We start from the raw sequence: 25221 nt of genomic DNA, 5'->3' as shown, positions 1-25221 counted from the left end.
GCTATTAACTCATAAACCTTGGGTAATGAGAAGCAATCCACTATATTTTTGTGCAGGGCTCTTAAACAGATGCAGAGTCTCACCTCTCCACTTTTCTTGGATGCAGCGACAACTGGGGTTAGCCATAAAGATGACCTAATGGTCTTAATGATACCATCATTACATGTTTGCTTTAACCATTCTGATACACCCTTACACATAGACAATGGTATATCTCTAACCTTCAGCTTAATAGCATGACAAAACCTTTGTGTTTCTCCAGATGCTCGCAATACACACTTGGAATCTTTATTGCCATGATGTAAAGCAGTGTTCAACTATTGCAGCCACACCCAAAACTCTTCTCGTGCCAGGTCTTCCCATTTTCAATGACCTCAGGTCTGGTCAGGTACAGCATCAAATATTTTATGTACAGTATCATTTTGGCAGCGTCGAAGCAGCTTCTTCGTTTCAGCGTTTCAGCTGCTGTAAAGCCAGGGAACAGCAGCAGTACATTATTCCCTCATCCTCTCTGCCTACAGGATAGGATTGTGCTATCTAAAATGTAGAAGTCTTTCAGTGATTACTTTGGGAACCAGAGGCAAGGGCTCGGGCTTAGTTTGCACGTCTTATAAAAAGAAGACCAAGAACCCATTCCTTATTCCTTTATGAACAGTTGCATAATCTGACCTTCTCTCTCATCTTTCAGTAATACCTACAAAAGCAGACATTGCTATGGAGAAAACACCCTTCTTGTCCACTGCCCTCTAAAAGCTAAACATTGAGTAGTCATATAGCTTTCAAGCGTATTCCTTCAATTTCATCACTTGTTTGCAGTTAGGGGCATTGGCAGAGAAGCAGAAAACTAACAAAACGTTTTTTTAAGCCTTGCTGGGCAACACAGTAATACATCCAAAACGATACAGCAGAAGGCTTTCCTGAGGATGCTGAGATGGCTAGAGTTAAGAGGAACCTGCTCAGCTCCAAAACATGCAGACCTCAAGACTAAGATCAAGACCACATAGACTGCTCTAAAGGCTGTAGAAGGGAAAGCAGACACCCTAAAACTTGTGTGCCTGCAGAGGTGCAGACACAAACCTCTGTCTGGGTCCAGAAATTGAATGATCAGACTAAGGGATAGGCTGACACATTGGAGGATCATATTCCTTTAAGACTTGTGCTGTTGACATTATGGTATAGATAGAGGTGAGGATTGATATGGTAGATAAACTGGGATGCAGCACTCATCTTCGAGTCCTTGGTGTCCCATTGACAGTTCGTGCTCCCTCACTTGCAGAAGAAGATTCTTAGAGAGCTGAAGGGAAAGCAGGAAGTGGAACACCAACGATGGTTTTAAAAGCATGCATGCTTCTCTAAAAAAACTTGGTAAGGACCGTATCCTGGTTAGGTATGGTGATGGTGGTGCTGGAGAAAGTGGAGAATCCGCCTTTCAGGCATCTGTTCATAAGTAAACAAATAGATTCCAGTTCTTTACTGACTTGAGCCTTGTCATTCTAGCCAAAAAGTATTCTTGTAGCTGAACAAAGTACTAGGCGTGCATGGTGCGATGGTGTCTTTAAGCATCTTCATGAGACTCGATGTGGAACAGAGTGAGAAAGATATTCTTTTTCACACGTCTGTGCCATTTGATCTTTTTTTGCCAGACAATCTTAAAGCGGAGAGTGGTAATTCTTTCATGAGATGCAACTTGTGAGCTAAGTGGAGAATGTTTTCTGAAGCAGATGGGAGCAAGTGGTTTGGGTCCATGGTTGGTTAGAACAAACTGGTCCTGCTCCAGGAAAGAGATTATAGGGTCTCTGAGGTGACAACATTTGGACTACTTGTTTGACGGTTGCTTTCACTCCTTGGTCTATCTGCCACCTGGCATTGGATCAGACCACTTGGAACTTTTGTGCCCATTTAAACACCTAAGGAAGATCCATCCTTCACCATTTCTGTAATCTTAGAGTGAGGATCTGAGAGATCACATACCATGCATTGGGCATGAATGCTGAAGCTTGCTCAATGCCTTCTTGAGATCAGGTAAATACTTGGATATGTAGCTAATCATTTTGGCTTACTACCCTACCCTTGACCTCTGCTCTGAGGTACTCAGCTCTGGGTTATGCTCTGACCTTCTTCAAAGCCAATTATTTATGTATTTCATCACCCTGGAAGAGGGAACCCATTCCCTGTATCTTATGAATGATTGAACATTAATATATTGTGGTTCTAACATTAGGTGGTTTATGCCTTTTATACCCTCTGGTTATTCATGAATTCAGGTGTAAGACCTCCAGCCCTACTCTAGTAATCTCACCATGACATCCATCCAACATGTATGAGGTACTAAATACTCACTTAGGTGAAAATCCTTTACACCTCCTTTGACAGACTGCCATCCCGGTCTGAGTCACTTAGTTTTGGGGCTTACCCGCTTTTTAGGAAAGCCATTTTAAATTATCCAGTGGGTTCATAGTGAAATGAGGTCCTCAACAGGAGGGACATCTTAAGGATTTTGGGGGGCCCGGGCCAGACGTATTTTGATGGCCCCAGTTTGGAACAGCTTTGAATTTATGATCTAATTACAGCTCTTTCATGCCCTCTTTGGCCAGGTCCCTGACATCATGACAGGCACAGTGGTCTAAATTCTAAATGTCTTTCCACCTAATATTCACGGATGGTGACATGTATTTTCAATATTGTAATTGTGAGGATTTGGGTATACTATATGATATGGCAGTGTGGCCTTATTGTGTAGTGCACTCACACTATCTTGGGTCCAGTCAGGCTTGTTTACTTAACCTTAAGCTCAACTCTGGGTAGCTGGGGCTGCAAGCAGTAAGGCTTGGCAAAATAACTATGTGTAAAGCCTTTAGCACCAAACTATGAAATAAGAAAGTCACACAACACAATAGAAATAGGACAACAATTTATTAATATGAATTATACTTTTATGACTTTTGAGAGATCTTAATCATTAAAATCCTTCTGAGGGTTACGTAGATAGGACTTTTAGAAGTAATACATAACTTTTATATCAACCACAAACATGCATTGGCCAACAAAACGTTGTAAACTTTTGAAAAGCCTGACTTGGGCTACCCAGTCCAGCAGGACAGAGAACCAGGGGGCCAGGAAGGATACTTTGGACAGTTTCCTGGCACCCAGTGCATTTTTAAAAAGCAAGATCCAAACTTTACTGGACTACCAACATATACATTGGTGGATCGGTCCTGATGTTGAGGGATAAGGGCAAAAAGATGCTCAAAGGATGCACTGTTTGTGGTACAATCGATGGGGGTCTCTTTGTGGTTGCTCCTCAGTCATGTGTGAAGTGGGGTGAACTTGGCTACAGATATCGGGGTTCCTCGAAGTCCTCTATGTTGCAGGAGCAGGCAAGCTGATGCTGGGCTGCTGGTCAGTCCACACCACGTTTGGGGCAAATTCCTTAGGTGGAGGCTAGTGTCCCTTGGGTACAGTGTATCCAGACTTTAATAGCACTTCCAGGTCCGGCAGACATGGTACAACTTTTGGCTGTCTGCAATTTGGCCTCTTGACTGCCCAGCTACTAGTAGTGGCAAACCTCTTGGTTAAAAGCCCACAGATAGATTACAACAGGCCATAGCGCTTGCACGCTCAGCCTAAAAAATGTTAAAGAAACGGCAAGTATTAATTTGCAGGCTATCTGAATTTATGAAGTAACTATGGTGGTGTCCCATGCCACTTAACTTTAGGAACACATTTATTTTTAAAGACATATTATGACAAACGTGTAAATATAGGATTACATTTCTTTTAAAATAGTGTATTTCATTAACGTGCAGAAGAGTTTTGCCATACCACTACACTGAGATGTATTTTTTTAAGTGATAGTTTTCAAACATGACTTTAGAAACATTAAAACTTCCCCACCCCACCCTGACAACAATGCTAATAGTGCACTAAGTGGAAAATCAGTTGTCATTTGCACCTAGGTCTAGGTTTATAATACATCTGAACAACATTATAATCAAACACAGGAAAAGGTTTTGTACAGCACACATTCAGAACTTATGTATTTCGAATTCCTCTTATATGTCATAATGATGAAAAAAGAAGCAAAGTGAAAAAAATTGGCTAGGATCACACCGTTTGATTAAGGTGAAAGATGAGATTGATCCCAGGTTTTGTGGTTCCACATTGCGGAATTCAGCCACTAGATGTTTTGCTTCCCCTACAACCACCTTACACATTCCCTGACCCACCAGGACCCCCTACAACCACCCTGCTGGCATCAGTGCGGCCCTTGGTCACACAACAGACCATACTTTGTGGCCTCTGGGCAAATGTTTGTTAGTACCCATGCTCTAGGCTCTGTGAGAAGCTATTCTAGTTAGGCTGACAAAACGTCCAATCTCTCACACACCTTGTGGACTGCCACTGGGCCTTACTGATGTATTGGTCTAAGCCAGGTGGAAGGAGCTAGTTCAAGGAACTATACTTTATTGACATGTTAGACCATCATCATACTTCACTTCAGTAGTTTGCCAGGGACCCAACTGGAAATGGGATCCTGTGTCAAAGATATGGGTCTACGTCATTGTCCTTCTTTTAGATATTAACCTCCTCTAATTAAAACATGTCATTTTTGTTCAATAGGAAAAAAAGAACGGAAAGGAGGTAGACATATTCGAGCACCTCATTGAGGCTATGAATTCAAGGACCCTGGGGCTTTGTATCCGTGCCCCGGGATCCTCTGACCAGCTGGATTATGGAAGCAGTTCATACACTGATGATATCACGGTGACTTGGCCCGCATCTTATGTAGTAAAACAACTGACCAAAAATTAATTCCATCTGCTCCTGACCCTACTCACTGTGAAAACCCCAGAACGGATGATTGGAATGCTTGAATTATTCTCAGTCAATGGTAATTGCAATGAGCCACAATCCAAGCCCTTGTGTTCTTTTTTTTTTTTTGGCTCACCTTGCCAGTAAAGACCAGGACTAACCAAAAAAGCCTTAACTTGAATTAACCTTAGCCACTTATAATTACTCTCGGCCAGTGCTTGAAATGGAAAAAATAAAGTGCAGGTTCTCTGTGCCAGAGTACATGCTTGTTTCTGAGAAGTGCTGGTACTCTCCACTTAAAAGTATTACGGGTTTCTTGAGATGTGCCGGTACATTTCGTTTCATCATTTTTAGTTTGTCTGTGCCACAGGACCCACGCTGCACATCACAACAGGGCCAACCGTGATTGATGGTTGCTTGTGTTCCTGTTCAGAGGGGACCATCCCTAACAGTTCAGTCCGGGCTGTCCCTTCTGTGATGGGATCAAGTCTGATTAGTATACGGTCGGTCCCAGTTTGTAATGGCAAGGACAGGCTAAAAACAATGGAATGGAATAAGACCGCTAGTGTCGGAAATTAATTCAAGTATTTCACCCTTAACTTTTCAAGTGGGAAAAAACTGACATTGTGGTGAGGAGAGTTAGCTACAAAAAGCAGACAACCGTACATATAAATAAAAAAAATTCTAGCTTTCGCGTCAAGAATTTTCAATTCTATTAAGGACACGGAGGCGAGGATTATGCTTCTCTCTCTATGCTTTAATTACCACAGCAGCCAATCACAAGAGAGTAACCAAAACAAAAACATATCCCAGCATTCAATGGATAACGTCACAACCATCGAGACCGACACTGTGTATATAAACTAACGAGGATAAAGCACTTCCTCTTTCTTTGCGAATGCTGAACAAAATTCAACAATAACAGTCAATAAAAGTCAATAACAGGATCCCAACGAAATCCACAGACCACGCTGAAAATGGGGGACCAAGGATCCAAAGGAAAACAATCCGAGAATCCAGCGAACGTCCAGTTCCTCATTGTTTCTGTTCAAAACCTAGAGGACACAAACAGAACCAGTCATAGACAACGGAAAAAATCATAAAACCCAACCTCAAATCCACTTATACAAAGGGAGGGCATACAATCAAAACAACAGTGTAAATGTAAATCTTAAAATACTTAACTCTTAAGTATGTTAATTCCTGTAATCCGGGATGGGATAATCCTCGCCTCCGTGTCCTTAATAGAATTGAAAATTCTTGACGCGAAAGCTAGATTTTTTTTTATTCTATGTCAGGACCGGAGGCTTCGTATTATGCTAGTTCAAAGCTGACTGACGCGATATCCACAATGGGTTTATAATAGAAAGTCTTAAAAGTAGACTCAGCAGACCAGTCCGCCGCTCTCATAATGTCTTCTAATCTAACCCCAAGAGAAAAAGATTTTGAAGCCATAGCTCCACGAACCGAATGGGCCCCAAAAACGTAGATGTCAATGAAAGCCTCGGCCAGAAGCCACCAAATCCATCTCGCTAGAGTAGCTGAGGAGACAGGGTTAAAAGGTTTATGGAGAGCAATCAAAAGTTGCCCACCAGGGTCTCTCCGGAATTCCTCTGTAGACGCTTCATAAGCCTTCAGGCACTGAACTACACAAAGTTTAGGATTGTGAGGAAACGAAGGATAGGAAACCGAAGAAGTACCTGTCTTAGTACGACGGAAAATCGAAAAAGAGACTCCGGATGGAGTAAACATCCTTCCCGACAGATCCAGAGCTTTAACATCAGACACTCTTTTACATGAAACAAGACACAGAAGTAATGTAAGCTTGGCCGACAGTTGTTTACGTGACAAGTATTTATTGTCAGGCCATGAGGAAACAAAAGACAGGACCACGTTAACATCCCAAAGAGAGGAATAACGCGGGAGAGGAGGTTTAGCAAGCCGAATACCTCTCATCAGTTTACAAACAACAAAGTGTTCGCCTATAGGCTTACCTGACACCGGGAAATGAAAGACCGATAATTGTTAATAGATCTGTAAGCGAGACCAGAAGCCGCTAAAGAGGCCAGAAAATTGACTACTAGATTGACATCTGCTTTAAAGGGATCGGAATCCCGTTCCGTACACCAAGTAACCCAATGCTTCCAGGCGGAGGCATAACGTTTGTGCGTATCAGAGGATCATGCCTGAAGGATGAGCTTTGAAGCTTGTTCTGAAATACCTGGCAAAAGCCATTGTCTCCGGAAAGTTTCCACGCCACTAGTTGTAACTGGCCTGACAACATCAGAGGATGAGGATTCCCCAGAGGGTCCAGCATCAGGTTGAGATGATGCGGAATCAAGAGCGGAAAATCGCACAATAACTCCAGAGCTAGGGGAAACCAAGCCTGTTCTCTCCAAAGGGGGGTCACGAGAGAGATCACCACACGCTGGCGTCGAACCGGAGACAAAACTCGGGGGATCATGCTGAATGGAGGAAACGCATATCCCAGATGGGGAGACCAGTCCTGAAGGAAGGCATCCGTGGCTGCCGCTTCCGGATCCGGTCTCCAACTGAAAAACAATGGAAGTTGTCGGTTCAGGCGCGATGCAAAGAGGTCGATGGAGAAGGGACCCCACAACAGGTGGAGGTGACGAAACACTTGAGGAAGGTGCCTCCAGTCGCTGCCGTCCCGCAGAAACCTGGAGTTCCAATCCGCTACGGTGTTGTCCACTCCTGGGAGATGTTCCGCAATCACTGAAATGCGGTGCTGAAGACAGAACTGCCAAAACTCTCAATCTGAGCAAGAATCCGAGATCTCGTACCACCCAGTTTGTTCACATATCTATAATCAAAAGGAAGAATGGAGCACACTATTATTGATTTACTTCCAATAATGATTGAAACCCTGAGTCCTTTGACTCTATTTAAACTTCAATAGACAACCCTAGTACAATTTAAATACATAATAAATACATAATAAGTTCTAATTATTGGCTACACTATTTGAGATTCACATTTAATACAAAACAGAAACACATCTATACAAATAAGACTAATAATCAAAATAACAATAGAAAATTGAAGAAATAAATATCACAAATTTGACACAACTCGTCTGTAAAGTCCATATCCTTGAACTCCAGAGATTTAAGAATCAAAAAACACCCAAGTCCAAATAGTCCGTGACAAGGGTGTACGTTGTCCCATATGTTGACTTGAAGCAATGCAATTTCTTAATGTCCAATGCAAAACAATTTGTTGCAGAATCCAAACCAAGTTCAGCCGACACGTGTTTCGTCCCTGAAAGGGACTTTCTCAAGGCTCGTTCCTTCGCATTTGGTATGAACTTTTCAAAATCTGTTTGTCCAGTAGGGTACTGTGGTGCTACACATCTGTACTTATTTCATTTCCAGTGAAGAAATTCCCAAAGAAACGTCATTTTCTAACCTTCCTGTGGTCAATCCCATAGGGAAAAACGTCTTCTCGTGCCGAAACCGCAAAATCTGACCGCAGATATGTTGTCCATCCTCAAAAGGATGCAACAATCTGATTTCAGGGGAGAAAGACTCCGAATCGCAAAGGAACCGGCCAGAAGTTCCAGGCAATTGATGTGGAGGAGAAGTTCCTCCTGGGACCAACGGCCGCCCGTGGTCAGAGAACCGCAGCGAGCTCCCCAGCCCCATCTGCTGGCGTCTGCCTCCAGTATCACATCCGGCGAAGAACCGAATATCGCCCGACCATTCCAGGCGTCCATGTGGTCCAGCCACCACTGAATCTCCGAACGGGCCTCCTCCGACAGAGGAATCTTGTCTGAATACGACAGGCCCTTCTGAAGGTGGGAAATCTTGAGACGTTGAAGGGCCCTGTAATGAAGAGGGCCCGGGAAGATGGCCTGAATCGAGGAGGATAAAAGACCTACCATCCGCGCTAAGCTCCTCAAGGACACATTCTGTTTCGACAACAGAAGACGCAACTCCTTCTTGATGTTGCGAATCTTCTGGGAAGGAAGGATCAGAAGGGAGCGAATAGAGTCTATTTGGAACCCCAAGAATTCCATCCGTTGGGAGGGGACGAGGCAAGATTTGGGCTGATTGATGAGAAAGCCCAGGCTCTGAAGAAGATTGATTGCCCAGGACAAGTGTTACTGAAGAACCAACGGGTCTTGAGCCATAATGATCAGATCGTCAAGATAGACGATCAGACAAACTCCCTTGCCACGCAGGGTTTTGACCACAGGGCGCATCATCTTGGTAAAGCACCAAGGAGCGGAAGAAAGCCCAAAGGGGAGAACCTGAAACTCGAAACATTGGTTCATCCAGAAGAACTGGAGAAAACGTCGATGCGGAGGGAAGATAGGAATGCTTAGGTATGCGTCTTTTAAGTCTAGACGGACCATCCAATCTGATTCTTGGAGCACATCTCTTAGGAGGTGGATTCCCTCCATTTTGAAATGCCTGTAAACTACCCAGGCGTTGAAATCCTTGAGGTTTAGAACCAGTCTCGAACCGCCGCCCTTCTTTTCTACTAAAAAGATGGGGCTGATGAACCCTCGAGGATGAGGGTCTGCCCGACAAATAGCCCCTTTTTTGAGAAGGGCAAGAATTTCCGTATTCATGATTTCTTGGTCGGGACGGGAAAAACGGTGAAGGGGAGGGATGAAAGGTTGGACAGGAGAGCGATAGAACTCCAGTTTGAAACCTCGAGCGGTTTCCAACACCCAAGGGTCCTTGGTTATCCTCTGCCATTCCCCCAGACATGTTTGGACCCTGCCCCCCAGCAGCACCTCTGAAAAAGGAATGAGTCTCACCTGAAGAGGAGGCATCCTGGGAGCTTCCCTGCTGACCCTTGTAGGCGTTTCTACGGAAACGGGGCCTCCCTGCGCGGGGACGTGTGGGGTAGAAGGTATTCTCTGCCTGCTGATCTCTGTAGAAACCTCTGCCACGGGAGAATGAGTCTCTTCTGGGGCCTTGATAGAAAGAGCGGCCTGACGAGCGGCCCCGACCGCGTCCGGCCCTACGAAAAAGAGTCTCCCTGAAGACCTTCTTAAGGGAAAGCTGCGCCTTATCCATGGAATTAAACGTAGCAGCAAACCTGGACAAGTCCTTGAGGAAAGGAGCTCCGAAAAGGAGGCCTTGGGTGGCCTGACCCGCTTCCGAGGAAGCCAGTTCATTGAGCTGGGGATCAACCCGCATCAATATCGAACGACGTCGTTCCGATGAGATCGCCACATTGGCATTCCCCAGGAGGCAGATGGAACGTTGTGCCCAACCCATAAGAATGTCAGGATCAATGGGGGCATTAGACTCTTTGGAAACATAGGCTAACTCCAACATTTTTGCTAGGGGGCCGGTGAGGTCAAGCAGTTTATCTTGGCATGATCTCCATGCCCGATCAAGGCCCTTCTTAGGGCCTTTAGCCCACTTCTTTAAGAATGTCACCATTGTGGGATCGACATCTGGAGTATCGGTGACTTTGCCCTCTAGATCTGGCCTGGGGCATTCCGCCTTTAGTCTCGCCCGAACTTCTTTATCGAAGCCAGCTCTAACATGCTCCTGCATGTACAACGCTACCTCCGGGTTGTCTTCGGGCTTAAAATTAAGAAGACGAGGAGCCTTGGGGACCTGATGTTTGGTCTTGGAATGCTTCTTGCGCTTAGTAGGGACTGAAGGGACACTTCGCACAGAGTCGGAGTCAGAATCTGGCGAGACATTTGGAGGGGAGTTATTAGAAGAGGTGTCCGAATCTTGAACCTCTTGCAAATTGGCTGAGCTATAACCATGCTCTGATTGAATGGAGGCGGCCAGCTTGTCAAACATTTCTGAATGTGCCCATTTCTGATGTTTAGACTTGCCCTTGGAGGTAGAGGGGCGATTCTCATGGGTGTCTTTATGGGCATCTTCAGCCGGGGGGATGGGAGGGACCCAGCCCTTCTGGCGAGCAAAGTTTTCAAAGTGGTGAGTCAGGGGTCCCAAAGCCTTAGTCAAGGCTTTGTTTACGGACAGCTGGACGCTATTGTCAAGGGCACCCACAAGGGACTCTTCCAAAGAAAGGGCGTCTTCGCCATAATAATCCTCCTCCTCATAAGCAAAGGAGTGAGACATGTTCAGGGCAGTATGGGTAACTGCGATCAAGGTAGCCAAGGACTACAATCGGGGGGAGTGCGAACCCCAGCAGGCTATAAGGCACCAAAGGATAGTTGAGCGTGGAGGGAGCAGCCTGCTGCACTCTAGGCAGAGCCTATGCCAATTATTTCAACCCTGGGCCGACCAGCAAATACAGGGAAAAACGGGCTGCGATCCACGTGCGAGCACCCCGTTGCAAAATGCCGCCAAGCCTTGAATGGGAAGGGCCGGTCGGCAGGAAACGGAATGAACGCGCGCGTGCGGGGGCAAAAACAGCCGGAACTCCGATCGGAAAAACCGATCATCGCCAGGGGCAGAGCCTCGCAGGCGAACTCCCGCTCCCACTCCACGGTGCCAATAGACGCGTAGAGCGCGCTCAATATAAACAGTACAAATTCTGGAAGAAAACTTGAAATGCACTTAACTGGCTGCGGCAGCAGCAAAGAAAGAGGAAGTGCTTTATCCTCGTTAGTTTATATACACAGTGTCGGTCTCGATGGTTGTGACGTTATCCATTGAATGCTGGGATATGTTTTTGTTTTGGTTACTCTCTTGTGATTGGCTGCTGTGGTAATTAAAGCATAGAGAGAGAAGCATAATACGAAGCCTCCGGTCCTGACATAGAATCAGATATCTACGTGATATAACAAGTTCGCACACAGTACCAGAAATTCCCCTCAGAGCGTAATGAGCCTAAGATCTCTATGACTGCACAGCAAAATGTACGTTTACTGAAACCAATTTCTGACCAGTAGGTGGAGCCATAAGAAAACATGTGACGTAAGCTGCTGAGACTGGGGCAGTTATTGGTTTTAGTCAGATTCATTTCCTCTATGTGCCCTTATAGTAGCGTCTCTTTATTTTAAGGTGTTATAGTGGAGTACGTTTTGCGTCTGACTTTACCGAAAAAAAGATCATAGCGTATTATTTTATTGCCTCAGGCTATGCTATAAAAATCATTTCTCAGTCTTAGCAGAACTGTTGCCATTGTAAGTCTGCAGCACTACTTACACACGCTGTTTAAGTTATTCTATGTCTTGGATAAAAAGGCCTTTAACACGCATGACAAACAAAGAAAGGATCTCTGGAATTTTCTCTGAAATACATGATATACCCTATGCCCTAAAGTGGGAAGTCTGTCTGAACCATATTATTTTTCAATGTGCAGAAATACTTTTGGTAAACGTAGAAATGGGGGGCCGTTTGAGTAGGTGACAAATCTGCGGCTTCTGTTCCCAACAGGAATGTTTCACGGAGAACTACATCAATGGCCGCAAACTCATCTTTGTGAACTGTTCGAACTTGCCTCAGATGGGGATCACAGACTTCGAGCACATGAAGGTATAGACTGGTCTAAAAGATTAAGTCCAGCACTTCCTGCTTATGATACTCATTCGTTCTGTTATTTCTAATGATTAGTCTTTATTCCTCTTTCTCTGCTCCCCCTTTCAGTATTTGCATTATCTGGAGGTCACATCTGTCTTCCTCAGCCCAAAATACCATGTTGCATGGTTCTTCGCTATCTATTAATATCTCCCGGCCTCTCTGGCATTGTCAGTTTCCTTCTTCTGGCTAAGTAATACACTCCTCCGTATGCGCTGACCACATCCCTTCATCAACACCTGTGATTTACTTGCCTGACCAAGATTGTTGTGCCTTCCCCACCTTGCTTTCGGCTAATGCTTCTGCTTTACTCGTCTCACTTTCAAAACATCACAGAACTCACTCTTCTTCTCCATTCCTTCGTTCTTCACCCCCTAATTGTTCTTCATTTCCAGCTCCATGGTTACTGCTATCTCAGCCTCATGTTCCCTCATGATTTTTAGGCTTGTTCTAAAAGAGCCTTTGGAGAAATAATTGGGATTATAGGAACCATCTACATGAAAAACTCCGTCTGCCCGAGTTTTAGTTCGAAGCTAGAAGGGCATGTGCCTATTTTCACTTGAGCAATTACACACTTTAAGTCCAAAATGCAAATTATCAGAAATATATACTGCTAAGCGCTGGTTACCAGAGAGTAAAACTGGAGAATGAACCTTAAGCTGTGTGATACATCTCTTCCTACAGTAGAACAAGCGGCCACGGAGGCACAGGAGAGTGATTGGGTGGCGAGGCAAGCAAGAATACGGCATGGGGGAGTGCGATTTAAGTGCTATGGACGAAGCAGGAGGGTGTGTGTACAGTGCCCCCGAGCTCAGCATTGTAAACTCATTGACTCACAGGAGCAGGAAACCAAGGAAAAAAAAGTCCACCAAAATAACAGATAAACACGACAAAGCGTAATTATACAGTAGTTATTCCCTGCTCCCAAAGAGAAAGAGGGGGGACAAAGAGGAATGACTGACCACTAGGAAGCAAGGATTTATAAATGACACTGAAACAAACAAATTAAATAGTTTTAAGCCCAGAGAAGTAAATGTACTAAAAGTATACAAGCGGCCGTACGCTTACGATCAACTTAAGAAGGTTCACCTGACTATACTACCCATGTGGTTTTACCAGAAAAAAAGACCCAAAACATATCTAAGAATATGTAGCCAGGGGACAAGCATTGAAACTGACAGCAAAAACATGTCTATTGCAGAGTATAGCAGTCATGTGAAATCCTTGATAGGGCAGAGCACTTTTAAGCTTTAGTAACCGGATTCAGATAAATATGAATATTGAAGGTAGGTTAAGATACACATAGCGAACAAATGCTGGAAGAGTGGTGTATGGACAGATGCAAGAGTGTAAACCTAACATGACGTTTCAGTAATTTATGCTTAACCTTACAGCGTATGGGCCCGACTAAAGTACCATCAATAAAATACATCAGTATGGGCAACCATACATGCAGCAGAGGTCAAACTAGATATATTGGCCTTATCATGCCATCATCACTTGTATTATGTAGAAAGCAAAAGTGTTCCATACAGCCACCTTATTTTTGGCCACAGAGGTTGACTATGGTGAGCTTCTGTCAAGAAGGTTTCACTTTTTTTTCTGATGCTGGATATTTTGTTTGAAAAGCAATTGACAGATTCATTACGTCTGTGCTTTTGACTTGAAACATAGGCTGTGAAACTTTTGTCTCCTAGGTTTCAGTGGTATGAATGCTGTGAAGGCCTTTGGTGGTTCTGACGGTCCTCAGGGGATGATCTGGCCTCTCTGCTCCCCACAAGGAGGAAATCGTTCCAGAATGTCTGAACTCCATGTTCGAGGCCTGGAGGCAACCAGCTTTTGGATACTTTAGTCACCCAGTAGACCGCTATGTTCAGGAGATTAGTGAGAGAGCAAAAAGCAACACTACTGTAAAGAGCCATTGCCCATGCAGGAAAATGAGGTGCTTAATGTTATTTGTAAATGGGAGATACTAATGTGGTGGAGACAAAAGGTGGGAACAATAAGTAAACAACCAAGCATTGGCAAAGAAAGTAGGTCTCACCTATATAAAAGCTATTGGCTTTGGCAATGTGTTTTGCCACATTGTAATGATGTGGAGTGGTGGAGTACAGTGTCGTAAAGTGGATTTGTTGGAGTGGTGTACAGTGGAGTAGTGAAAGGAGAGTGTTGTAGACGGGAGTAGAGTGATTCAGTGGCAGAGAGTGTTGTAGAGTGTAGTGGGTTGGAGTGGATTTAAGTAGTGGGGTAGATTGGATTGGAGTAGAGTGGTGTCAGTATGACTGGGGTAGAGTGGGGTGGATTGATGTGGGGTAGATCAGATTGGAGTGAGGTGGGTGGATTGACATGGGGTGAGGTGGATTCCAGTTGGGATGCAGGTGGGGTGGATTGAAATGGGGTGAGGTGAATTAGATTAGAGTGGGTGGAATGGAATGGAGTGATAGGGGTGGATTCACCTGGAATGCGGTGGATTAGATTGGACTGGAGTGGATTAGTTTGAATTGGAGTGGATTCACTGGATTGGGGGTTGGTTTGGACTGGAGTGGGGTGAATTGGATGGAGTCCATTGGAGTGGGGTGAACTGGATTGGGTTGGGTTGTAGTGGGGTGGATTGGATTAGAGTGGGAAGGATTGGGGTGGGGTGGACTGGATGGTTTGGAGTAGGGTGGACTGGGGTGGATTGGACTGGGTTAGTGTGTGGTGGATTGGAGTGAGTGATGTGGATTGGAGTGGGTTGAAGTGGGATTGGATTGGTGTGGGTGGATATTAATGGGGTGGGGTGGACTGGATTGGGGTTTAGTGGGCTGCAGTGTGATGGATTGGAATGGGGTGGATTGCAGTGGAGTGGGTGGGTGGATTGGAGTGGGGTGGGGTGGGGTGAATTGCATTGAGGTGTGGTGGATTGGAGTGGGGTGGCTGTACAGGGGTGGGGTGGATTGGATTGGAGTGGGGTGGAGTGGATTTGATTTGATTGGCTTGGGGTGTATTGGATTGGGGTGGTTTGGACTAGGGTAGGCTGGATGGATCGTATTGGATTTTATTGGAGTGTGGTGTGGTGGACTGAACTGAGATAGGGTAGGATGGGGTGGATTGGGGTGGGGTGGGTTTGAGAGGGTGGGTTAGAATGATTGGATTGGGGTGAGGTGGATTGTATTGATGTGAGGTGGATTGGATTGGCATGGGGTGACTTGGATTGGAGTGTGATGGACTGGAGTGGTGTGGACTGGAGTGGATCGGATTAGGGTGGATCGGATTGGGGTGGAGTGGATTGAGTGGGGTGGATTAGGGTGGGGTGGTTTGGAATGAGTGTAGTTGATTTGGATGGATTGGATAGGAGTGGGGTGGACTGGATTGAGTGGGATGATAAGGGGGGGGGTGGGGTGGATTGGATTTGGTGTGGTTGGTTGGATTGGGATGGATTGGATAGGGGTGGGGTGGATTAGGGGGGATTGGATTGGAGTGGGTTACATTGGATTGGATTGGATTGGATTGGATTGGAGTGGGTGGGTTGGATTGGAGAGAGGTGGATAGGAGAGAGGATGTGGTCTAACAGCCAGAGCTACCAACTTTGGAGCTAGGAGTCTTACCGTCTGCTCAACATCCTGTGATTCTGGGCAAATAACTTAACCTCCCCGTGCCTACCACAAAATGAATGTCTACTTTCGTAATATAACTGATGCTTATATAAAGTGCTCCAGTACCTTTGGGTTGAGTTTGCACTATATAAAACTGCAAAATAAATTGGGGTGGATTGGTGTGGGTTGGATTGGTGTGGAGTGGATTAACTGGAGAGGGGTGGACTGGATTGGAATGAGGTAAATTAAGGTGGTTTGGAGTGAGGTAGATTGGACTGGAATTGGATGGAAAAATTGGACTGGAGTAGGGTGGATTAAAGCGGGTTTGTATTGGAGTGGGATGAATTGGGGTGGTGTGGGTGGAATGGATTGGAATGTGGTGGATTGGGTAGCAGTAGTCTTGATTGGAGTTGGTGGATTGGGTTGGAGTGGGGTGGGTTAGATTTGAGTAGGTTGGGTTGGATTGGATTGGAGTGGGGTGGGATGGATTGGAGAGGGATAGGTTTGAGTGGGGTGGATCGGACTGGAGTGGAGTAGGGTGCATTGGATTGGAGTGGAGTCAATTAGATTTTGGCGGGTTGGAGTGGTGTGTGATGGAGTGGGTTGTAGTGGGGTGGACTGAGTGGGGTGAATAGGGATGGAGTGGGGTGGATTGGATTGGATTGGGGTGAGGGGGATTGGATTTGGAGTGGGACTGATTGTTTGGGATGGGAGTGTTTTTTTGGGATTGGAGTGGGGCAGGTTGGAGTGGGGAAGATTGTTTTGGACTGAAGTGGGGCAGATTGGCGTGGAGCACAATGGAGTGGGGCAGACTGAAATAGATTGGAGTGGGGCAGATTGAAATAGATTGGAGTGGGGCAGATTGGACTAGGACAGATTGGATTGGAGTGGGGCCAATTGTTTTGGTTTGGAGTTGGGAAGAATGGGGTGGGGCAAATTAGAGCTGGGCAGATTGGAGCGGATTGCGTTGGATTGGAGTGGGGTGGATTGTTCTGGGATGGGGTGGATTGGATGGGAGTGTGGTGGATTGGAGTGGAGTGAATTGGGATTATGTAGGGTGGATTGGATTGGGGTGAGGTGGATTGGATTGGAGTGGGGTGTATTGTTTTGGATTGGAGTGAGACATATTGTTTTGGATTAGAGTGGGGCAGATTTTAGTAGGACAGATTGCTTTGGATTGGAGTGGGGCAGACTTTTGAATTGGAGTGGGGTAGATTGGAATGGCGTGTATTTGAGTGGAACAGATTGTATTCGATTGGAGTGGGTGAGATTAGAGTGGGGCAGATTGTTTTGGATTAAATTGGGGCAGATTGCAGTGAGGTGGATTGGACGTTGCCAGATTGTTTTGGATTGGAGTGGGGCAGATTGTTTTGGATTGGAGTGGGGCAGATTGGAGTGGGGTACATGGGATTGGGGCATATTGTTTTGGATTGGAGTTGGGCAGACTGTTTTGGATTGGAATGGGGCAGAATATTTTGGAGTGGTGCAGATTGTTTTAGGTTTTTGGGTTGGAATGGCGTAAATTGGTGTGGGTATGGGTTGGATTGGGTGATGGATTGTAGTGGGGTGAGGTGAGGCGGGTGGATTGTAGCGGGGCAGATTAGGTTGTACTACATGATTATGTGTTAAAGCATCTTTTCGGAAATTACACATAATAAACAATGTCGCTGTAATATTTAGAACATGATAATAGACCTCTTTTGAGAACATCACTTATGGACAAAAACAAGAAAAAATGAGTGTAAAGGGAGAAAAGACGACTATAAAGCTATAAAAATAAAACTTTGCAATTGTGTGTGTCCTGCTGGGCACATTTTTGCCAGTCACAAGACTTCTGTTTGCAGGGCACTAGAAGATAAAAAGAACATAATAGTACCTCAATCATGTCGGGAGCAGCAGACGGGCACTGATTAAGTTGAATCAACCAGTGCTTGGTTCCTGCCCCACACAAAGGAACAGAAATTATGCCTGGCCTGCAGTGACGAATTATGAGGTAGTGAAGAAGAGTGCCATGCAGGCTCCAAGCCCTTTACTGTACACAACAGTGTCTTGCAAGTGAGGTGCATGCACAAGTGAATGTACTGGCATTTTCGACCCCCCCCACCCCCCCAAAAGTAGGTGGTAAAAAAACAAAAGAGCAAAAACCGTTAATAATGTAAAAAAACACAGTTGTCCTAATGGCCCTTGGAACTCACTGGGGGTGGGGAGCATTGCCAAAGAGGTCATCAAATTACTTCTGAGGGGCAGGTGCACTTCTTTTGGGAGAGCGACAGGTGCGACCGCACTGGGCGCTGACCTGGGGAGGAGAGGGTTTTTGTAGGCAGGGGGTTGTATTGAATAATAAATATGATTTAAAAGCACCTGCTGCAGAGTTCATTGTGTCCAGCTTTAGGCAGCAATAAAAATGTCAAGGTGATTAATGTTCCTGCCAGAGAGCTAGAGATGGAGTTTTGTCTAGAGCAGTGTTGACTCGCCATAAAGTAGTGCAGATTGTTAATGTGCCTGCTGCAAATAACAGATCAGTATTTTATGTGGATAGCTGAGTAGATTAGTAAAGCCAGCCTTTACCAGAGCTTTAAAATATATGTGCGAGAGGGGCTATGGAGAGATGAGGGTCCCTTTTACTGGGTGGTAGCTAGCTAATCGGAGGAGGGAGTCACGGGGGCGACAAAAAAGATTATTGTGCTGGGTGCCACCAGCGCTAAAGCCGGCTGTGTTCTCCATGCATATACCTAAGTTACCACAGAACCATGTAGGGCACAGTTGTAGAACACGAATCCTATGCCCATTTCGTTTTTGAGGTTTCCTACCAAAGCAATTTGGCCTGACGTTGTATGGAACCTGTTTGCATTGACCTAAATTGCCCCATGCTGCAGCTGTCCCCTAAAACAGCCAACTGACTTTAAGAATGGACCGTACCACCAGAATGAAGTCTTCTTTCACTGTGATGTGCTTACCTCCTTTGCCGTAGGTTCTCTCATTATCAACTCTGACCAGCCCCTCAGCCGTTGGAGCAAAGAAGAAGAACTGCCGTTTTGTTTTTTTGAGAACTGACGTTTTGTAGATATTCACGCACGTAAGAAGTAAAATGAATTGTGCCAGGCATTCCAAGACTTTTGAACATCTTAGAAGCAGTGTCCATTCTGGCCAGTAGGTGTCGAGCTTTACCACAGATTGATAACGAAGGCGCTAATGTGGACGGAGTGTAACAGAATCACGATAAAATTAAGTAATTATTTTGTAATTGTATTTATGATAGCGCTTCTACTGCCGAGGTGTCGACGCGCTTACCGTCGGTATTCAATACAGAATATGGAGTGTTCTCATAAAGTATTGGAACACTGGTTAAACCCCTGCTTATTACCCATATACCGCCATGTCTTCTCATACACGTAAGCATCAGGAGTGCACTATTTGCTCACACATAGAATAGGTAAGCATCCCTGAAAATGCACAGAATGAGCACAGGGCTGTTAGCAGTAAAGATTTCCTCGCACAAAGCACTGGTATCACACAAACCTTGAAAGAACAATCTGCATTCAGTCTTACGCACTCATCCGCACAAAGGAGTAGCTAGAAAATTTAAATACCCTCCACTTGAAACGTGCCTCTAATTCAGAAAGAGGCAAAAATAACAGATGATGAAGGGAATGCTGAATAATGCATACATCCCCCCCCGTCACAGAGATCTGGGTTTAATCCATCGTTTTTTGTTAGCCCACCACCCCACCCCAGTTTGGGACTCACCCATATGCAAATCAGTCTTGACCCTGCTCCCCCTGGGAACAGTCCACTCCGAACTGCCAGGTCAGGTCCTCCCTGGACCGGAAACAAGCATCCTGGGAATGGTTTTGGGGTATCACCCCTCATTAGCCAGGCTAGCTTGAGGCCAGTGGTGCAGGGGCCCACGTCTGAGCATACCCTTCCCACTTATGGTGACAAAGGCAAAAAGAGCAGATGATGGATGGAATGCTGAACAATGCATTCACCCCTGAGTCACAGAGATCAGGGTCTAATTCAGAACGAGCATGCACCACAACCAAATGTGACTCTCCTTAGAAAAGCTCCTTTCACCCTCCTTCCATTTATCCTTTCATTTACCCTTTCATCTATTCATCCATCCAGCTATCCATCCCTTCACCTTTCCGTCTACCACCCATTGCCCCATCCATCCATTCATCCGGCCACCTATCCATCCATCTACATATCTACCCATCAATATGTTCATATATCCATCTGTGCACTTAGTACATGTACGTTATATGTAGCAGGGCATGCAGCTCTATCATTATGAGTAAAATATTTTCATTTGGAAAAGGGTTACTTGAGACTGTCTGTCATTCCATCTGTGGCCTCTGTGCTGTAACTGTTCTACACATTGTACTGCAGCTATCATGCCACCATATAGCAATAACCCTTGTCTTTTCCGTACCCGAACCAGCTTCCAAGTATTGATAGGTTTGGCAAACAGTCTCTTAACCATGTGCCAGATAGCTGAGCTGCCCAGCAGCCCCAGAATTTCTGAGCTCTCATCCAACCACTGGTAGCCTTTGCTAGGCAGCACCTAAAGCATATTCTGCACTTGTTCAGCACAAGGCGCATCATAGTGGTGCTGTAAATGCGCCATCTAGATCACACAAGAGGATGGGCTCGACCAGCCAGGGTTACAGGACATTAATTTTCCTTTATCTGTGACCAAAAACGAGTCTAGCAGCTGATGCTGTCACTGTACTGGAAATAATAAGGTCTTTTAACATGTAGATTGTCTTAGGAGTGTTAATAAGAGCCCATTATCAAGAGATATTCTCATTTGCATCTCGCAGACTGTCTCTGCCCTCTCACCCAGTGTATTGTTTAACCTGACTGTCTACAATAAAAAAGGTAGAAAGCCAGATAATAGATTTTATTTTGCATTTCACAACTCTGCGTTTTGGCACTATGGCACAGGATACCAACGTGCATTTTTTTCAGCCAACAGCAAGTTGCATTATGGGGTTTGTAGTTTTGTTTTAAACAATTTTATTATGGGCTCAAAACCTCAGCATGCAAAGTGCTGTTGGCTAAAATTAGCGGGATGTGTTATACATTAAGTGGAGCCACTTGTCAGCTATGTTTTTAAATTCTGCAACTTTTCCTACTCCATTTCAGAAACTGCTTGTTTAAGGGGTAAAAAAAAGTAAACCCTGCTCACATATTTTGTGAGGTTTCACTCATATCATGCATTCAAACAAGCACTGGCAATGTGGATTGATTTTGCTGATGTGTAGTGCAAAATTGTACACCCAGCTTCACAACACAATTATGGTATAACAAAATAGACAAACACAGGAGAAGTACAAAACTCCTGCAAGAAACAGCCAAACCTCCTATGGAGTTATAATCCAATGATGTGATCACACAGAATGATGAACATTCACCTACCTAGTATGCAATGCTACATCAGTGAGTTCCATATCTTGCACTGAAAAGAGTTCAAGAGTACTAATGTTCGCTGGTTATACAGTTTCCTAGTTGTGGGTTCTCTGGTTTGAGTAAGGTTATGTCACTTATGTTGACATTTATATTCTCCGTTTGTTAAATGATCAGACCTATATTAAAATTGTATATCGGTGATCTGCAAATGTGTTTCATTGGTATCTCCCAACCACAAGATTAAAAACAGAAGGGCTGATGTTGGACCTAGCCCTTTTTGCAGGGCATCTCAAAAATATTTGCCTTCCTCCTCCTATTTTTCTGACCCTCTTTTTGTTGGCTTTAGGACTCTGAGCACTTTATCACTGCTAAAGTGCATGGGCTCTCCCTTTTAAACTTGGTATAATTGGCTTACACCTGATTGGCACGTTTAATTTACCTATAAGTCCCTTGTACATTGGTATCCCTTATACCCAGGGCCTGTAAATTAAATGCTACTAGAGGGCATGTAGCGCAGCTTGCGCCATCCACAGAAGTAGCCTTTCAAACCTGTCTCAGGCCTGCCACAGCAGGGCCTGTGTGCACAGTTTACTGCCACATGGACTAGGCAACTAAATTTACTTGCCAGGCTCGGAACTCCCCTTTTACCACATATAAGTCACCCCTAAGGTAGACCGAAGCTAGCCCTATGGGCATGGTGCTAGGTAGGTAGAAGGTAGGACATATGCCTCGTTGTGTGGCCTATCCTAGCAGTGACAATCAGGCTATTTAGTTTATCAGTACTGTGAGTGCTGCCTCCCTCACAGGATGGCACAGGAAATGCCCTTTCATATGGCTAAGTGGTATTGTCTGATATGTGAGGGGTAGAGAAGACATGTTTGGTATGGTTAGAATGGTAGTGAGAAATGCTGCTTAGTGGTGTAGGTGGATTTTTTTATTACCATTGTAGAAATGCCACTTTTAGAAAGTGGGCATTTCTCTGTTCTTATGACTCTGGTGTTTTGCAGCTTGACTCCAATTCACGTCTGGGGCAGAGAGACAGCTGGGCTTTGTTAATACGTTTCAGAGAGCCTGTACACAGGGAGGGTGGAGGTGTAACAAGAGAACATCTGCATCCTGAATGGTCTTCCTGAGCTGGGAGAGGTAGAGGCGGGCACACCTGCATCTGTAAAGGGTGTGCCCCGGCCTTACACAAAGGGCTCGTTTACCTCCCTACTGATGTCTGGAGACAGTGCTGGAAGAGAAAGGGGACATTCCTGGAACCGGTTAGTGCTGGTTGGAGCCACCTCTCCCCCTTTTGTGGGGGCTTCACAAAACGAGTATAAGTGTGTTGTCTCCCACATTTAGAGACAGGAGGAGACTCTGATGGACTTTGATGAACTGGGCATGAGATGCTGGAATGACTCGCCAGGAACCGCGTTGGGACTGCTCTGACCTGCTAGGTCACTGAAAGGGACTGCCACTGCTCCTAAAACCCCTGTGCTGGCCTGCTGGCTGGGGCCCTTCATCCTTGTGCCCCCATAGCGGTCTCCAGAGGAGGGGTAGTGTGCCCCCATGTCACCTCTGCGTTGTGTCGCATTTTGTGGTTGTCCTCTGCCAGGTGATTGGAGTGCCTCTGGAGAATCGGGGAGAAGAAAGAGTGCGGCTAGGATCACTGGTCTGTGTTCTTTGGGGAGTGTGGAAAAAGCGCCCACTTCCCCTGCTGCTCCCAGGGCACAAGCAAGCACATACTGTGGTGCATTTACTGCCACGACCTGGGCGGGAGCGAAAGGAGGAGCTGGCCCGCGGCCAGGAGGCTCCCTAAGCTGGGCCACCCTATACGGAGGATGGTAGCAACCCGGGAGGCCCTGGAGGGCTCCAGTGGATGGCGGTGCGAGGAGAAACCAGTAGCTGTGCCGCACGGACGTGGACGGCTACCATGCGGATCTCCTTGAGCCCACATAAGGTGGAAGCCGAGGGAGGGCTTTCATCATCATTCCATTACTGGGGACACCCCCAGCTGGGAGGTATTTGCTGCAGTAACAGCCCTTGTAGGAGGAAAGGGGTTGCTCCCGGATTACGAGTAGCCTACCGTATTGCCCCTGTTGGAGGGGAACCTGTAGGGACCGTTGTCCTTAATGCGTCAGGTCAGGGAAGCTTTTCCTGCCAGCGTACAGGGTGTGTGTGTATTCCGCCCCTGGCCACCAAGATGTAGGAGCATAGTTTCGGGGCACACGCCTGTGGTTGGCAGATTGGGGAGGAAAACGTCAACGGAGGCCCCATACCTGCCCAGCCCCTTCGGATTACCGTATGATCTTTGTTAGAAGCGTGGGAGCTTCTGAGTTGGGTGTAGTGCGCTGTTCTACTCACCATACAACTTCTAAAGGAAGCGCAGACACGTTGCAGCCTTCATGTATATGGCATTGTTGGTGACTACCTTTTGTCCTGTGTTTCACCACTGTGTTCTTTCCCCCTCGGTCTTTGTGATATCTTTCCTGATGTAATATCATATGTCGTTCTTGCCTCACCTGGGTAATGTGAATACTCTCAGGATCTGCAGTTAATCCGCTGTACTCCTAGGCTGAACGTTTTGATGAGTTGAGGAGAAATCTTGTCCATGCCTCAACCACTTCCTCCCCACAGCTGGTAGAGCTTGACACAGTTGTGTGTGTGTGTGTAATAAGCCTGACTGCTCGTGCCAAGCTACCAAGGTGGTGAGCAGGGGGTTATCTTGGGTGTGTAGCATCCTTACCATGACTAGAGTGGTGGTCCCTGCATAGCTGAGGTGCCTATCCTAGCCAACCTGGAACCCCATTTCTAACAGCTGAGTAATGTAACATGCGTCTCTTTTCCATCAACATGTTTTAGTGCTCGAATATGCCTCTATGGGCTCAGCCATCTTCTCCCGGAATACAGGTATCTTGCTTGCATCATACACATCATCATCATGCAGCGAATTTCCTCAGGCCCCACTCGTTGAAGAGGTCTTGCGACTTGCTGTTGATGAGGCTGTGAGCACAGTTATAATGTTTCACATGGTGAGTCACTGTATTCATGGCCTGTGCCACATTGCCAAGCCACAGTTGCAGCATACTAGGTATGGGCAGCAGGAGTGCATAACCCTTGAGACTGCAAACTGTGCACCCAACATCAAAGCTTCTCCTACCACGCTACCAGTGCCAATAGGGCAGTGGAAGTGAGGTGGTGACAGCCAGGTCCCATAATACTCCGTTGTCTCATCTCCATGAAGGCTGAAGGGAACAGCTCTTAGCTCAGCCTGGACCTTATGCCCAGACTGGCACTTCATTTATAACTTTCACATAAAAAAGTGTATTTTAGATTGTTTCACTTTAGCACCTTAGATGATATTATTGCACTGAATAGCATTTATTAAAAATTGTCAACCACGCCCTTTCTGGTGTGACATATTTATTAATGACTCAAATTGTGATGTTTCTTCTGTACAAGACTTTTTTTGTAAATGAAACAAAATTGTGTATTAAACCATACGCATGAGAGGTTATTGTTCAGAGCATACCCTGAACTATTTCAAGGTGCTCTCAAATGTGAAGATCATTGAAAAGGAGGCACAGCGATTAAAAGTAATTTACTACCACCACTCTGTTTACTCAAGCTTAGAAGCTGGGATTGAAATCAGGTTCCCTGAACAGACATTGTGCAATTCAGACGCTGGATGGATATCACATTCTTTCCTCCTTCAGCCCTGATTATAATTTTATGAGTGACCCAAGAGGCAAGTTTGTTGTGTTGTGCCTCCTCCACAAGGCCTTGCTGTTATAGAGCATTATGGTATATTAAACTACATACATGAACTTGAACTTTATTATTTCAAAGTGCTCTCAAATGTGATGATCACTGAAAAGGATGCAGAGGGAGAAAAGTAATTGCCAGGGTCACACTGGGAAGCTCTGATTGAAATCAGGGTCTGTATATGA

At 45.6% G+C, this 25221-nt stretch overlaps 1 protein-coding gene across 1 annotated transcript in view; it reads left to right on the top strand.

The window, feature by feature from the left end:
- Positions 1-25221, top strand: part of SAMD15 (sterile alpha motif domain containing 15) — a 41004-nt gene that overhangs the window by 12971 nt on the left and 2812 nt on the right. Inside the window, exon 2 of the mRNA XM_069208412.1 lies at positions 12159-12257. Within this exon, the coding sequence (XP_069064513.1) occupies positions 12159-12257 (99 nt within the window). The remainder of the gene's footprint in view (positions 1-12158; positions 12258-25221) is intronic.

This window comes from Pleurodeles waltl, chromosome 9, assembly GCF_031143425.1.
Source record: "Pleurodeles waltl isolate 20211129_DDA chromosome 9, aPleWal1.hap1.20221129, whole genome shotgun sequence".
Lineage (NCBI taxonomy): Eukaryota > Metazoa > Chordata > Amphibia > Caudata > Salamandridae > Pleurodeles > Pleurodeles waltl.
The sequence above is the reverse complement of the archived record's forward strand: the minus strand, read 5'-3'. Positions and strand labels throughout refer to the sequence as shown.